This window comes from Planococcus citri, chromosome 3 (genome assembly GCF_950023065.1).
Source record: "Planococcus citri chromosome 3, ihPlaCitr1.1, whole genome shotgun sequence".
Lineage (NCBI taxonomy): Eukaryota > Metazoa > Arthropoda > Insecta > Hemiptera > Pseudococcidae > Planococcus > Planococcus citri.
In genome coordinates, this window is record NC_088679.1 from 62,176,004 (window position 1) to 62,192,331 (window position 16,328).

Here is a 16,328-nt window from a genome sequence, read left to right on the forward strand (position 1 = left end):
TATTATTACGTGCCGTAACAAGTTACTTTGATAAATAGTTTGAGATTTTTTCAAAACCACCCAATTTCAGGCTTTAAAATTCATTTTCGCCGAAATATTTGAATTTTTCGTAAAATTTTTACCAATTTTGATATGTTGAGGGACACTTTTTCAGAAATTTTGAAAATGGTTTCTTAATTTTGGCATTGAAACTTTTCGGAAAAAATTAAAAGCCATTTTCGTCGAAATATCTGAGTTTCTCGCAAAATTTCAGTACATTTTGATCGGTCGCGAGGTAACTTTTGAATAATTTTGCTAGAGTTCGTTCTAACTGAACATTAATAACAGCGAGATATTTCGATTATGTATCTTAAAAAGAAAGATAGGTAGACACAAAATATTATTGTGAATATGAAGCCATTGAAATTGTAATTAAAATGTCTAATTCGCGACTCCTTGTTTCAATAAAAATTAATCGTGGACAGTCATGCTGTTCTATTAAGAAGCTTTGTAAGTGCAATCTATAATGTATGTGAATTTTTAAGCTTCTCGAGACTTTTGCCCTCCTCGAGTAAAAGTTCTGCAACCGAATCCAATATTTCTTTTCAATTTCAAATTTATTGAAAAAAGTGCCCATAACTTCTGAACCTTTTCTAATCAGAACACAGTTTTTCGAATTTGAAAGTCAGCTTAGATCTTCTGCTCCCTCCACCATTTACTTTATGTACTCGTTTTGTAAAATTTTCAAGAAGTAAGATCTTGATAATAACACTTTTCCTCGAGAAAAGGAGTTAGTTTGGTGACATGAATAATTAATTAACTTTTCGATCACTCCATACTACATAACATATCGATCATTACTAAAACATACCTACTTACTCGTATGTAGAATAGTTATTGTGAATCGAGAGGTCGTCATAACGGTGTATGTGTGTAATTTGATATTTTTCTTACATAATACTTGGATATTAAAGGGTAATTGTAGTAGAGCATGTCATTCAGTCTTCGTAAATAACTTGGTTTATAATATAAAATATGATTTCTTATTTTTACTCGTTTTATTGATAGTAAAAATAGTGCCTAATTTTTGAATAGATAGGTATGCGAATTTGAACAATTGGAGGAAGTAAGTCGAACCTTTACCTCTCTATATTTTTGCCTTTTATAGTACATAGTGTATAAAATCATAGATACCTCTAAGAAACTTTTTTTTTGTCACTACCTGAAGCATAATTATATGCTTGAATAAACTGCTGAATGCGAGAGAAAACTCGATGGATATTTTTTTCATCATTTCTCTCACCTCGAGATTAAAAAAAATAATGTTACAGGATGACTGATGAAAAAATAGAAAATGAAATTAGCGAATTTGCCAAGAAATTACAGGAGAATGAAAACGAGCCACTTCTTTCGAGAGAAAAAAATCAACAAATTCCGCGAAATCTGAGCACACTGCAAAAGCTTTCGTTTGGTTTGGGACATGTAATAAATGATATTTTAGGAGTGTTGTGGTTTTCGTACGCTTTGATTTTCTTACAAATCGTAGCTCGGATTCCACCTACTATTTCAGCACTTTTGATGTTCTTAGGTAATAATTTTCAATTTTTAAATAATTAATTATATTATAATAATGTTACCTTATACGAAAAGTAATCGATCTTGGCTTAACCCAAGTGTAAAAATTTTTTAGAATGATAAATGACGAATTTCTTTTCCTTAAAAATTGAAGGTTAGGCAACTCTTTCATAACCTGTGTAACCTTACTTAACGTTGTTTTATCCTCTGTTGAGGAAAGTTTTTTTTTTTTTTTTTTGCGTTAATGGAACGAATTAATTTATGATTGAAGTGATCTGAAATCATTTTGGTGAATTGATTTCACAGGACAATTCACGGATGCAGCTGCAACACCTTTTATTGGCATACTGATAGATAAATTCGGAAGTAAAAAGCGATGGAACGCAGCTGGTATTATTTGATAATTCGTGTATTATTATTTTTCGTTTTATATCCGTTGATTAGATGAAATTTCATAACATGGAATCCATTTTCTGTTTTCTCAGGAGTAATTTTAATTGCTTCAAGTTTCCCGTTTATATTCCACAATTGGAATGACGCGTTATGGTACATGCCATTTTATTACATTCTTCCTATAATCATTTTTCAAATAGGATGGGCCACCGTTCAAATATCTCATTTATCAATGATTCCAGACATGACAATTTTTTTACAAGAAAGGGCCGAGCTCACAAGTTTACGGTAATAAATTTTTTCATTTTTAAAATTTTTAAAAAATTTTTTCTAATTTTTTCAATGTTTTTTTAATTTTTTAATTTTCTTCATTTTCATTTATTTTTTTCATGTTCTTCATTCTTCTTATTTTCATTTTTTTTATTTTTTATTAAAATTTTTTTTTAATTCATTTTTTTCAAATTTTGTCTAAAAAACTGCTCTAGCCCTAAAGTAATTACCTAATTATTATAAATTAATATACGTAATTTTTTGCTACAGATACATAATTTTTGTTTGTTCAAATATTACAATTTACATCGTGGCGTACTTCATATTACAAGAATCAAAAATGGGCGCTCTAATTGAACCAAGAGATGGATGGAAATTTGAAGTACCTACCTAATTTTCACCATTTTTATTTCTTTTCACCAAAAATGAAGAAAAAAACATCGAATATCAGTTTCTGTATTAAATTTTAATTCCAGGTAGTCGCTATCATTGCAGTTTCTATCGGAGTGATTTGTTCGATATTTTTCCAATCCGCTCTGAAAGTTCCTCCGACGCAGAAAAAATCAAAATCCGCTTTCAATACAGCTATACAAACTTGGCGAAAATTATACGAGATTTGCAGTTCTTCTAAATTATATTTAGTCGCATTTATTCACACGACCAGCAGATTATTTCACTCGTTGAATTTAACTTATATTCCTTTTCTAATAAATGAAACGAATATGAAAAATTCTGGTATTTTAGCTGGAGCCCCATTCTTCAACTTCACAGCTGCTTTGTTATCTTCGGTGATCGTTAATCTGCTATCTAAGAAATATGTCAATAATAAGGTACGAATAAATCAAACGTTTTCGAAGGGATAAAGCTCCCCCCCCCTCCTAAATGTCGCAGAATTTTTATCGAATATACTTTCAATAGATCATGTTTACTGCTGGTACAACATTCGCTCTTCTTAGCTGCGTCTGTGTGTATTTAGATCCCAGTAACTCGGATGATGCAGGCTATATTTACAGTGCTTCGGTATTCTGCGGTAATACAAATTTTATTTTCATTTCAAAAGAATCTAAAGCTCGTATTATTGGAATAAGATGTTCAAAAAATACTGTATAATTAATATTACAGGTATTGGAAGCGCAATGACTGTGATAACGAGTCTTTGTATAGCAGCGAATTATATAGGAAAAGATACCGAATACGGCGCTTTTATATACGGACTCATAACATTTTCCGATAAAATCCTCACCGGCTTGATTATATTCTCGATTGAAAGTTTGTAAGTATAAACGAAACCATACCATAATATTGAGAACAACAGTATAATTTGTTGGAAAAAATAAGTAATAAAAATGCGATAAAAATAATATAACGAAAAACAAATACTTTCACTAAATTTTTGTGTTTCAGAAAAAGCTCAAATATTATTTCTTCCGAACACTATTATAAGTTCGTGTTAACATTCGTGAATGCAACTTTAACAATGCTGGGATACATTTTTCTACTTCTTTTGCCATCATCAGTTTGTTATTCAACTTAAAACTCAAGTTTAAAAAAAGAAAAAAAGAACAAATGTAAATAAGTAAAATAAATGGTAAATGAGAAAGTACATACAATTATAAAAGTTGAATAATAAAAATGAAATGATTAAAATTACCTAATCTCTATTATTAAGTTTCAGTGGATTTTCCACAGGAAATTTTGAAAAATCAGTCGTTTCACATTCGGTACGTTTGAATATTTTCATATCAATATCACTATTGGGTGGTGGTAAATAAAGCGCAACTGCGTCGATCGAAGGACGCGAAAAAGAACTACTACTACATTCTGGATACGCAAATTGCACCTCTCTGGCTTCTCGTCCAGTCTCGATATCTGAATTATTGCTGTTGTCTGAAGATTTCAGCGAAAAGTGATCGATATCCAATAACGTGCATAGCTATAATAAGGAAATCTCGGTGTTAAATTTCTTGATTAAATTAATGTGTCATAACGACGTAATGTAACTCGATTTTCAAAACATTTCAACGTACCTCTTGTATACCAGTTAGTGCTTGTTGAGCTTTGGTATCTTCTGATGAAACAGAGGCGGTCAAAATTTCGTGATATTGGTAAAGTTTCAGTTTACATAATGACATCACCACTCGCATATGTTTCAGCTCGGTGACAACTACTTCAAAAGTCTGTACAGATATTCAAGGGGAAAAAATGAAACTTACAGGTTATGAACTCGTAGAGGCGAAACTAAGCATTCTCGTTTGGGTGGGAGGAAGGGAGGGGAGGGGGGTTCAACCAAAAATTTGTCGCCTGATATGAGAACAAAATACTAATTTAAATTCAAAGCCTATCATGGCTTGTAAAAAATTTTCGTTTTAATTTTTTTAATTTTTAGAAGCCTCTCAACGTAGAATTTTTTTATTTTGTACTTAAAAATTTAAAAAAAAAAAACAACAAAAAATAAACAAATTAGCCCTTGCAAAAAATTTTTTGTTTTCATTTTTCAATTTTTAGAAACCTCAAATGTAGAATTTTTTCATTTTATATTTTAAAAAAGTAAATAAAAAAACAACAAAAAACAAATTAGCCTTTGGATAAAAATTTTTTGTTTTCATTTTTAATCTTTACAAACCTCAAACGTAGAATTTTTTCGTTTTGTATTTAAAAAAAAAAATTAAAAAACAACAAAAAACAAAATTAGCTCTTGTATAAAAAACTTTTGTTTTCATTTTTCAATTTTTAAAAGCCTTAAACATAGAATTTTTTCATTTTATATTTTAAAAAAATAAATAAAAAAACAACAAAAAACAAATTAGCCCTTGCATAAAAATTTTTTGTTTTCATTTTCAATTTTTAGAGACCTCAAACGTTTTGTATTTGAAAAAAAATTAAAAAAATTAAAAATACAACTAAAAACAAAATAATTAGCTCTTGCATAAAAAATTTTTGTTTTCATTTTTTAATTTTTAAAAGCCTCAAACATAATAGAATTTTTTAATTTTGTATACTTAGAGAAAAAAAAACAAAAAAAAGCGTTTGAAAATTCCTGTGTTGATAAATAAATGAAAAAATAATGTTTTTTATTAGAGGAGATTGACTTTTTTGACTCAAAAAATTCAGAATTTGAATTTTTTTTTAAATTTCAATTTCAATTTTGAAAAAGAAAAACAAAGTGAGGTCAAAAGCTCTCAAAATTTTATATTTCGAGCAGTAAAAATTTTTTTTCATTATGAGGAATTTATTTTGGGATTTAAACATTTTTTGAAGTTTGAATGATAGATTTAAAAAAAAATTGATTTTGAAAAATAAAAACCAACGGACCTGAACCCAGCGAGGGCTGAAGTTTTCGAAAATTTATAATTCAAGTACGTATAGTAAATTATTACTTTCTTACAAGAAGTCAATTTCTTCGTACATTCGACATTTTTAAAAGTTGGTGGATAGTAAAAGTAAACAAATTTATTTTGATGAAATTGACAACATGTTTTTTTTTAATATTTTGATTTAAAATTGAAAAAATTTTCTTCCAATTTCAATTTTTTTTAAAAAATTTTCTTTGAAAAATTTGACTTTGTTTTCGTTGATTGCGGGCGGGCGGGCTGGGGGGGGGATATAGTGAAAAGGTAAAGGCTTTTTTCAAACAAAATTCTGTTAAATACTATCTTTGAATAAGCGAAGCTTTTGGCTAGCTTTTAGCTTATCAGTCATATAGCTTTGGGTAGCTTTTGGCTATCAAAAAATTCCAAAAATCGTAGATTTTCGGCTAGCTTCCCATCCCTGTTGAAAAGACTACGAGTTTGCTGGTATATCGAGAAAAAGGCTACGAAATTGCTGCCTAGGATATTTAACTTGAATTAAAATACACTATGATTTGTATTACTTTGGTCGAATAATCATCAACGAGATTAAAATCATGATCCTTGGACGAGTTCTTCTTCATTGGATTCATTTTTAAATTCTTGAACCTAAAATTACAGTTTCAATGAATAACTTTGACGACGGTACTCAACAAGAAATTTACAACAAAAACCATAGCAATTGATGATTTGATATTCGTGTTAACGCAGTAACATTCGTTGAAACAATAACATCATGTTCATGTACAATAAGAGAGATATGTCTCTCGAAAAATATATGTAAAATAAAATCACTTGAATAAACAAGGCAACCAATCCTCTATTTTCTACCTACTTTTTAGCGATATTCAAATGTTTGTTGGAATTCGGTTTCAAATTATGAGTTTTGTTCGCAGTATTATTTTTGTCTTGCGATGACTGTTCGCTCGATATTACGTTTAAATGTTTCGTCGAGGGTTTTTGATAAGACTGCGAACATTATTAATGACGATATTATTACGAGATAAAATTTTAATGTTTTCCGTTCTTGTATCGATCATTACTCACCATCGGATTGTGAATATATAAAGCGAAATTTACAACGAACGTTATATTTACTGTGGCTGGATATTTCATTAAACAATTCAAACATTCCATATAATCGCTACTCAATACTGTAAAATATAAAAAAAGGCTCGAATTCATTCTCATTTTATCATATGTTTTATAGCGAAATAAAAACTTACATTTATCACGGATCGCTATCAACATGGCAATTATAATGTAATCGACTAGATCGAAGTCGGGTTGGACCGCAAAAATAGCGTCCCATAAGATCAATAATTCTCTAAATGGAAATTCTCTACCATACAGAAGTCTTAACCAGCGGCTGAAAGCACATAAATATTCGCATATGAGATTAATCGTCAACGCCCGACGTAATAATATGTTCCTTATTAAACACTTAAGTAGTTACTTACATGCCAAAAGCTGTAAATGGTATATTCAGCTTTATTAAATAATCGTATAGTTGACGATCACAAGACGATAAAATGGTATCTTTCAAATCGTTTAAATGAGAACATATTGGACTTTCGGATATTTCATTACTCGAATCCTGCATCATAAAGAAAAAAAATCAATCAACGGATTACGTTTGAATAAAGTAGAAAGCTAGAAACTACCTTATTTTCTAAGAGTTAAGATCATTAGTGGGACAGGCGTAATTCAAAGCTTACATTAGAATCTCAAGAAGAAAAACCATTTCGTTTTCAATTTCTTGAAAATATGTAGTTCACTTTTAAATATATTGAATTCTCAAAAGTATTACGAAGGCATTATTCATGTTAACGTCTCTCTATCGACATCAACACGAGCGTGCAAATGTATAAATTAAGCAAAGCGAACAAATTTGCATAATGTGACATCAGTATGAGAATAGGTATATAAACAAAGCTCATGAATATACAAAGTACATACGTTGTTTTCTGATGAAAAATTTTGTGAGGGAAAGTGACCACTTGCTGTAGGAACATTACCAACATCATAATATTTAGCCATATGGCACATAATAAACGAAAACAGATGACTGAAAAAAAAAAACGTGAATTTTCAATTATATTCAAACTTGTTTTACTGAAAGGCAAGAGTCGAGATATTTAGATACGTACAAAACATCTGCTTCCAGGTAATTCGAATCTAAAATTTCCGAAATGAACGAACTGAAAAGAAAATTGGGTAAAGTGAAATTAGATAAGGAAAAGCAGCTGGAATATTTTCGTATGAATTAATTACTTTATCACAGAAGTCTGCTTGGCCTGTTCAAATGCTTCATAATCCTCGTGAAGTACAAGCACAAGAGGGGCTAAAATTTCATGCATACCCTACCGAAAAAAAATACATCTTGGTAAAGTATAATGAGCATAGAAGTACCTACAATAAAATTTGTGAAAAAATCGACTTCAAAAAATACCTGTCTGTAGCATATTTTAGGGTTTTGTCGGGCGTAATTGAAAAGCACATTTATCATAATTTCTTGAATATTTGATTGTTGAAAAAAGGCTTTCTCCGGTGAGGTTCGAACGACATCCTGTTTGATTACTCGTTTCAGTTCATTATCACAGAAATATTTGTACCACACACTCTGAAAATTGGAGGAAAATTTACAATTAGTAAATCTACATACTAATTACTAACGTAACGCAAAAAACAGTTAATCAGTAATGTATACACCAACATTTTCATCTTGCGACAGAGGATTATCATCTGGAAGACTAGAAGAAGTGCGAGGATCTAATGAAAAATCATTTTTCATTTCGTTGTATGTTTTACGCGAACATCTCGCTATATTTAACCATTCTTCGGATAAGGAAATGGGGAAAATATCGAGGAACACACGCCAGTATATGCTTCTGATGGAAGAAGATCGCAAATTTCCTTCGCAGGCGTAGTTTTTCAAAACATTAATATCCTTCTGGGAAGTAAGGTTATTCCATTCGTTTCTAAAAGCAATAATAATCGTTAATACTCCGATATTTTGAACGTTTAAACCCAATGCTTGATTTCCAGTCGACATACTCGTATGTTTCCTCCGCAGGTGAGTTTGAGTTGGTAGTACGTTCTGTAGCTTCCTCATTTTCTGAAATACCTTCAGATACAGGAGAAGGGACATAAAACATTTCATTCGTAACCTACGAGAAAAAAAATACAACGATTAATTGGATTCAGTGAATGAGTGTTTTTTTTCAGTGTAAATTGTATCATAAAAATCCAGCTGTTTGTCGCTGGCATTGTAGTCAATGAGATGCTGGCTTGACACCCAGAAATTTACGACGCACCTTGCTCTAATGATTGCATAAATAATGTTTGTTTTAGGATTAAAAATAATTATTGTAAATTTGTCGACGTTGACATGGTACACACGGTGACCAAAAATTTGAAGAAATTTATTTTTACCTGTAGAATTGCTTTGAAAGAAGATGGTCAATTTATAACATCGCAATCGTGTAAGATCCTATGATTTTATTTCCATTTATTTACAACTGCGAGAATAATTACTCATTTGTGTTATTCCATTTCTTATTATTGTCTTTCGTATTATCACTCATCAGTGATATCAGAATATCAGAATCACGTGTCCAAACAGAAATCCGTCGTATATTCTGGATTCTAGAGAAAGCACCTACAAAGAGTACTCAGCTGAGTAATGGTTTTATTTTGAAGTTTTTTTCTGTGCGATCCCTGGAGATAAATTTTAATGAGCAAAAGCAAAATAAAGCAAATCGCAATTTGCAATCTTCATAGTTCTTTCTGTTAATTTTACACAAACACGGCTCGTTAATTTGCGTTTTATTTTTAAAAATGTCGTATTCAACGTGCAATTAGTGATTTCGACAGTTTTTCAAAACGTAGGTAAACAAGGTGTTACGGTAGATGTCAGAAATATGCGAGTTTTCGTACGCTGATTTCGCATACAACGAAAATATTATTGCTCCTCGAAATGGATAGATTAGATAGAAACAATAAAACCAGCGTCGAATCTTTAGGTCGTTTCGAATACGATACTAAAGAACGCTTGGGATTTGGTGCATTTGCGATTGTATTCAAAGGATGGCTCAAAGAGGTACGTATAGAAGATACAGTTCTTTGTTGTTGAAAGTGTTACAGTTACGTATCGTTGGATTAATCTCTAGCCTTGTTACAGAAACCTTCGATCGAAGTCGCAGTCAAAGTTATCGCCAAGAAGAATATTCAAAAATCGCAGAATTTATTGGAAAAGGAAATCAAAATATTGAGTGTGAGTTGAACGACTTGTACGTTGATCTTTGGTGGCATCTGCGTCAGTGATAATAATGATAATTCGTGTATTGTTTCTAGGAATTGACTAAACTGCAGCATGAAAACGTCGTTGCTTTGTTAGAATGTGTGGTGAGTGTTTTATATTATGATCACTCGATTATATAATTATTGGTAATTATTAATATATCGATGCGAATGTTTCTTTTTTCCATATAGGATCAGCCTACGAATGTGTTTCTTGTTATGGAGGTATGTTGTATAGATTTTATTCAAATATTCATTCCTGATTAAGACTTTTTAATTAATTGCACCTTTTTTTCTCAGTATTGCAATGGAGGCGACTTGCAAGATTATCTGAATGGTAATACATTTATTTCTGTAAAGATTTAGTAACGTATTAGCAATAACTTGTACGCAATAATTGGAGCAGATCGTTCGTAATCTATTGTTTACCTTTGAAACGTGCTCATGTTGTAATTTATGATTTCAGTTCAAAAATCACTTAGTGAAAATACCATTAGATTGTTCACTAGACAGCTAGGTATGTAAAAATCGATTATTTTTACACGTTTTAATGTCACTTCGTTGATAACACGATTTTTAATTCGATAGCTGGTGCGATGCGAGCCTTGAACGCTAAAGGAATAGTTCATAGAGATTTAAAACCGCAGAATATTTTGTTAAAATTCGATCCAAAGTTTACTGCACGTGATAAAAAAGGTTCGAGGATGTATCCGAGACCGGAAGAGATCATGTTGAAGATAGCTGATTTCGGATTTGCTCGATTCTTAACGGACGGAGTAATGGCTGCTACAATGTGTGGATCTCCCATGTACATGGTAAATAATAAGCTCTTTCATCTTTGGGATAGTTTTTAGTTCAATTTTGACTAACTTTATGTTGAATTTAAGGCACCGGAAGTAATAATGTCGCAAAAATACGATGCCAAAGCTGACTTGTGGAGTTTAGGAACAATAATATATCAATGTTTGCTGAGTTACGCTCCTTTCAACGCTACTACTCCTGCTGGTTTGAAGAATATTTACGAAAAAAGAGAAAATCTTGTACCTAGGTACTCATTGTTCGGTATTTGGTATTTACGAATGTGTTTTATTCATCGTTCTAATGTTCTATATTGTTGACAGTTTCCCGGAAAGCATATCACCTGATTTAAGAGATCTCTTGACTCGTCTTCTAAAACGTAACTCATCCGAGAGAATATCTTTCGAAGATTTCTTCAATCATCCGTTTCTAAAAAAGACATCATCTCCGATGCGTCCCAAACCGCTTCCCAGTCCTCCTCGTGAATTAAGTAAGATTTGGAATCAGTATAAACTAGAAGCACGAGACTTGGATTTCTTTACAAAAGTATAAAATCTCGATTCGTTTCATTCCAGCAGAAAAAAATTACATCGAAGTTCAAGATAAAAAGAAACCTAGCGCTTTGCCCGAACCAACCAAATGTAACCAGTTGGAGATTTTCAATAATAAATTCAGTAAGATATTTAACTCGTGTTAAAATTACCATTACGTATATGGATTGGTTTGTTGAAATGTTTCATTTTTCTAGGCTACAATACTGTTATAAGTTCAGAAACATCGGATGATTTTGTCCTCGTACCTGCTAATTTACCAACTGATAAACAATGTCGTGAAATGAATTCTAGTCCTCCGAGGCCTTCGACTCTACCGATACAAATACCAAAAAATAGCTCATCGCCGAAGAAAGTATGAATTGGGTTTAATTCTGATGCTCTGATATTGGTAACTTTGAACTGGACGTACAAATTATTATGACTCGAACGAGGTCGATGATCAGAGATCCCGAACAGTGTCGTTTGAGTCTTCGAAATGAAGAAAAAAATATTACCGATTGTTTCGAATTAATTAACAACTTCTTTATCCAGTTCAAAGTTATCAGAACTGGGGCATATTTTTGAAACGTACTGTGAATATTTTTTGGATGAATTTTTTCTAAATTTTCATTCTTTTTGCAGACTGTTGAACGAGAAACGTCTCCTGTCACCGTTGAAAGATGGAATAGCGTTACAACGAATGTCAACTCGATATCTCCTCCTCCTGTACGTAAATTACTCGAATGATTTGATCGTGCTGAAATTACGAGTATTCTAAATCACTTCCATGTTTATATTTCTAGGTGCAATTTGTTCTGGGTACTCCACCACTGAATCGAAGACCTCCGGATTCTCCAACAGGTGTATGCATGTGTAGTGGAGGCTCTAATAACAATAATAGAAACTGGGCAGTTACTCCGACCGGTTCACCTTTAAGACGTTCAGTTGTCAGCTCACCTCTTTTGAGTAGTCCGTTCGCTTTAATGAATTCCAATAGTTTTGCTCCAAAGACAGCGTTCAATGCGAGAGCCATTACGTTACCTGGTAAATGAACTTTCCTCGAGTTGTTTTTGTAATCTTATTTCTCTTCAGGTCTAAATTATCGTTGATTTTGCAGAGATTAAAAACATTGGCACAGCTATGGGCTTGATATACCCCGAATTGAACGAAGGAAGATTATTTCAAAAAGAACATACGGAAATCTTGACGAAATTAAATTTCGTTATGGTGTTGATAGAATGCATTTTAGAATGTGCTAATCCGTCTCGCGAAAGAAGCGAAAGATTAGTGTTACTCGTCAGAGCACTTCAATTGCTCAGTTGTGGGCTGACGCTGGCTACGAATGAGTTAAAATCCGGACGTTTACAGCCTTCGAAAAATGTTAAAAATGGTATGTAAATTAAAATCACACGGTTCGTAGAAGGTTTCGAAACAGCGTGTTGATTTTTTCTATTTTTCAGTCGTCAAACAGTTGAACGAGAAATTCCATAAATGTTTAGAAGACTGTAAAAGATTGAACACTCCCAGCGTATTGGAAAAAGTTAGCGCCACTGCTGAGAAAATATTGTACAATTATGCCATCGAAATGGTAAATTCATCGACATAGCTTTATATACATATTAATAATAGTATCTTGATTTAGAAGCACCGTGACAATGACGTAAGTAACGTATATTGTTATTTATTTCAGTGCCAGAAGGCTGCTCTCAACGAATTACAAAACAATTTAGCCGAATGTTTCAAAAGATATCAAGTAGCACAAATTATACTCCACAGTTTAGCTCAACAAATCAATCATAAACAAGATAAAGCCATGTTAAGCAAATGTGAGTGTTTTTATAATCCAAATTTCGTACTCTTCGATTCGTTGTTATTCTTAATGGGGAATTTTTTCGTTCAACAGATCAAGCTGCGGTAGAAAAAAGGCTTTCGCTGTTACAAGACAAACAGCAATTCATTTTCGAAAACAATTGCTATATTTTAGAAGACGAGAAGAATTCCAACGATGCGTTCTAGAATTTTGGTATATTTGTCGCAATTTCGATGCAAAGAAAAAAAAAGCTTTCATTATTTACATTGATTTGTAAATTATTGTTTTCAAACTGTACCAAGTTTACTTGACGTAGAATTTTTTCTCATTTAATTTATTAAGTTACGACAGCATTAACATTATGTTATCGTGTATGTTCTTTGTGTACGTGTGAGTGTATTTGATATATTTTATATACATTATGCCAACGCATAGAGATCCTTTTTTTTTCTTTATTATTTTATGCTTCGATTTCTCTTTTTTATAATATTTTTGTGTTGTTTTACCGGTATTGATATTGATGGATAAGCAGTAGTCATTTTAACTTTTATTAACGATATATTTCACATGATAATAAGAAAGACAGAACCATTAACGAGGGTTGCTACCTCTTTTTACCTTTTTTTTCTCTTACTTATTTTTTCGTGAAATGAAGTTTAAAAGATTGTTTAATTATCAATAAAATTATTACCATGTGTTAAGTTTTGATTATTTTATTCATTTGTGTGAACAGTAATTTAATACCTATGTCGATGTCGTATTATTAGTCTACTTGAGTTCGAAAATCGCCGCGTCGGTAATCGTAAGAATGATCTATATTCCGCATTTTCGTGGAACCGAAGACGATCTGCGAACTGAGATCATATAAGTTTCTAACGATTTTTTCAGACTTTTATTCTTTGTAATTAATTCTTGTTTCTGTTTTTTTAATAATTCGTAATCCATCTTCACATTATTGAAACGTTTCCAGAACGAACGATATTTTGAATACGATAATGGATCCTGTAAATTGAATTCAATCAGTTTAGTTGAGTTTAGTTTCTTGCAGTTTTTATTCCTTCCTAATTTACGAAGCTTTATCTTTAAACCCTTGAGATCTTTTTCGATCAGTGCGATCGTTTTGTTGTTGATTAGTTTTACTCAAAATTGATTCAAAAATTGAAAAAGATCACCCACCTTTGAATCATCTTCCATTTCAGGCATTTCCAGACAAAATGGCGGACTTGATTCAATCGTTTGTTCATTGTTCGCTTGAAGTTGCAGTGTTCGACTGACATCCTTCATTTGAAGTAATGCGACTTGTTTTTTGAATTTATCTTTCAAATTCTGTAATATTGTATTATTTGAATGATTATAAATAAGGTAAATAATCGATTACGGTGTTCCATTAACGTACTTTAATACACCTGTTGCTAATTTCGGTCAAAAGCTTGAGCTTTTCGGTATCTTGAGCTAAAATATGTTCGTTTTGTTCGCGAAATTTCCCATGCTGTTTTCTAACGGATTGCTTTTTCGATTTCAAGTGTTTGGTGTGATTTTCATTAGTCTCAAGAAGTGTTTTATGCTTGGAATTCAAGTCTTTGATCGTATCGGTGAGTTTAGATATTTGTTCGAAGTTGGCGACGATTTTGGCGGTATCTGCGTCGTCTTTGTTTGCCAAAATGTTATAATGTGCTTTTTTCGTATCGGTCGAATCGCTGTGAGTTTGTAGAATCTCTTTTAGTTGTGTTTTCGTTTTACGGATTTCATCGGTGTATTTTTCTTCCATTTTGACCATCGTGTAAAGTAGCTGTAATCAAAATAATGCCACGTTTGAGAAGATAGAAGACGAGTAAACTGGACTGGAATTTGTAAGGACCATTCCAGGTAAGTAGGTATTGGTGCTTATGACTGAAAGTACGATAGTAAACACTAACTCACTTTGGTCTGAAGCTCGTTCTTATTCGATCTGAACGTTGTCTTCAAATCTAGAGTTCGTGTATCAGATTTTTGTCTAGAAACATCGTACATTGTTTGCAATTTATCCATCTGTGTTTGGAATTCTTGTGTGAGTTTGGTTCGCTGAGTCAAATCAGTGTGGACGATTTCTTTAACTTGATTCGTGTACCAAGATTGGAGATCGGATAATCTGCTTCGATGAAGATCTGCATAGTATTGTAACAATTAAGCTATGAGATGAGAGAATAGGTTCCACAAGAAAGCAATAATGATTAGAATGTATACCTAATAATTTGAGAATTATTTCCATCTGTGTTTGGTATTGTAACGAGTATTGGAATTCTGCGTCTTGAAAATCGTTCAAAAGGTTTTCGATGACTTTGTTTTTGCATTCTAGGCTGATCTCGAAACGTTGTTTCATCGTCTAAAGTTACATTGAAATGTTAGTACTTATTTAAGAGACCGAGTCAAAGAGAAAAGGTAAATATGCTATCGACTTTACTTCCATGTCTTCTTTGAGTTCTTTGCATTTGATCTGTCGCAGAATGTGTCTCCATTGTTGATTAATTTTAGCTGAATTTAAACGAGCAAATGCTTCTTCGTGGATCATTTTTGTCTGTAAAGTTGAAAATAAAACCAAGTTAAGTAGTAGGTACCTTATTGGAAAATATCCATTGTTCAAGTCGAAGGATCATTTTGCGATGAATTACAGAATAATGTACATATGTATCAGTATTGCTCATGATGTAGGTAAAAGGTACCAGGTATAAGGTTATGTACCGTACCTTTAGAAACGTTGCCACCAATTCCTGTTTCCTTCTTTGAGCTTCCTCTTCCATGGCAGCTTTATGTTGTAGGTATCGTAATTTTTCCTCTTCGGTCATTCTTGCTAATTTATTGCCACGATTTTTCTTTTTTGGGGCCATTTTTACTCAATTTGTCGGTCAAGTGATTAAATTGCCACAGAAAGAACACTTCAATTTTAGTGCTGAGCCTGAGCTAAGCTGCTCTAAATTCGTTTGTTTTTGTTGCCAAGGAGACAATAGGTAATATATGTACCTACCTAAGTACCTACTATGTGGAACTTGCAATTTGCAAAGAGACCAGTTCGTGCATGATTGACTGATTCCCAATAACAGGATCAGCCCGATCAGCCAATCACAGCACAGCTTTCCGTCAAGTAACGTCACTGTGACGTTTCATTGAAATCGTCTCACCCCCTAATGACGTTTGGTTCTGTGAAGGTTCTGCGTGTTTATTTAAAGCGCTAATGTTTATTTATTATTTATTGTCATTTGTCTATGGTGTTAAGGAGTTAATTGTTAATCCATTTTCAATCATTTCAGTGTGTAGATAACTTTGTAGTTTATAAGTATAGTAGTA

At 32.2% G+C, this 16,328-nt stretch overlaps 4 protein-coding genes across 5 annotated transcripts; 2 read left to right on the forward strand and 2 right to left on the reverse strand.

The window, feature by feature from the left end:
- The first annotated feature begins 845 nt into the window (after positions 1–845).
- Positions 846–4,207, forward strand: LOC135841825 (major facilitator superfamily domain-containing protein 12-like). Its single transcript, XM_065359023.1, has 9 exons — positions 846–1,105; positions 1,311–1,567; positions 1,861–1,944; positions 2,040–2,235; positions 2,488–2,599; positions 2,694–3,047; positions 3,136–3,247; positions 3,340–3,490; positions 3,622–4,207. The coding sequence occupies exons 2-9, from the start codon at positions 1,312–1,314 to the stop codon at positions 3,749–3,751; spliced, it is 1,395 nt and encodes a 464-aa protein (XP_065215095.1). The 5' UTR covers positions 846–1,105; position 1,311; the 3' UTR covers positions 3,752–4,207.
- On the reverse strand, positions 3,518–9,164 carry TBC1D5 (TBC1 domain family member 5). Its single transcript, XM_065359022.1, has 14 exons — positions 9,000–9,164; positions 8,622–8,734; positions 8,281–8,545; positions 8,017–8,187; positions 7,839–7,927; positions 7,715–7,765; positions 7,524–7,632; positions 7,025–7,161; positions 6,791–6,933; positions 6,612–6,718; positions 6,400–6,533; positions 6,089–6,173; positions 4,245–4,394; positions 3,518–4,150 (listed from the first exon to the last, which is right to left on the reverse strand). Exons 2-14 carry the CDS (start codon positions 8,720–8,722, stop codon positions 3,869–3,871), a joined length of 1,824 nt encoding a protein of 607 aa, XP_065215094.1. The 5' UTR covers positions 8,723–8,734; positions 9,000–9,164; the 3' UTR covers positions 3,518–3,868.
- A 135-nt stretch (positions 9,165–9,299) lies between these two features.
- LOC135841822 (serine/threonine-protein kinase ULK1-like) lies at positions 9,300–13,708 on the forward strand. 2 transcript variants are annotated; one of them, XM_065359020.1, is made up of 17 exons: positions 9,300–9,666; positions 9,748–9,840; positions 9,921–9,971; positions 10,059–10,091; positions 10,167–10,203; positions 10,333–10,383; positions 10,455–10,681; positions 10,754–10,914; positions 10,988–11,154; positions 11,240–11,338; positions 11,413–11,570; positions 11,840–11,923; positions 12,001–12,241; positions 12,315–12,587; positions 12,658–12,785; positions 12,888–13,023; positions 13,101–13,708. In XM_065359020.1, exons 1-17 carry the CDS (start codon positions 9,544–9,546, stop codon positions 13,211–13,213), a joined length of 2,175 nt encoding a protein of 724 aa, XP_065215092.1. In that variant the 5' UTR covers positions 9,300–9,543; the 3' UTR covers positions 13,214–13,708. The 2 variants fall into 2 exon arrangements, with proteins under 2 accessions (XP_065215092.1, XP_065215093.1); XM_065359021.1 differs by having other exon boundaries at positions 11,243–11,338.
- LOC135841827 (dynein regulatory complex subunit 2) lies at positions 13,705–15,871 on the reverse strand. The gene is made up of 7 exons (XM_065359024.1): positions 15,731–15,871; positions 15,448–15,561; positions 15,231–15,369; positions 14,928–15,151; positions 14,404–14,796; positions 14,184–14,333; positions 13,705–14,009 (listed from the first exon to the last, which is right to left on the reverse strand). Exons 1-7 carry the CDS (start codon positions 15,869–15,871, stop codon positions 13,821–13,823), a joined length of 1,350 nt encoding a protein of 449 aa, XP_065215096.1. The 3' UTR covers positions 13,705–13,820.
- Positions 15,872–16,328: the final 457 nt, after the last annotated feature.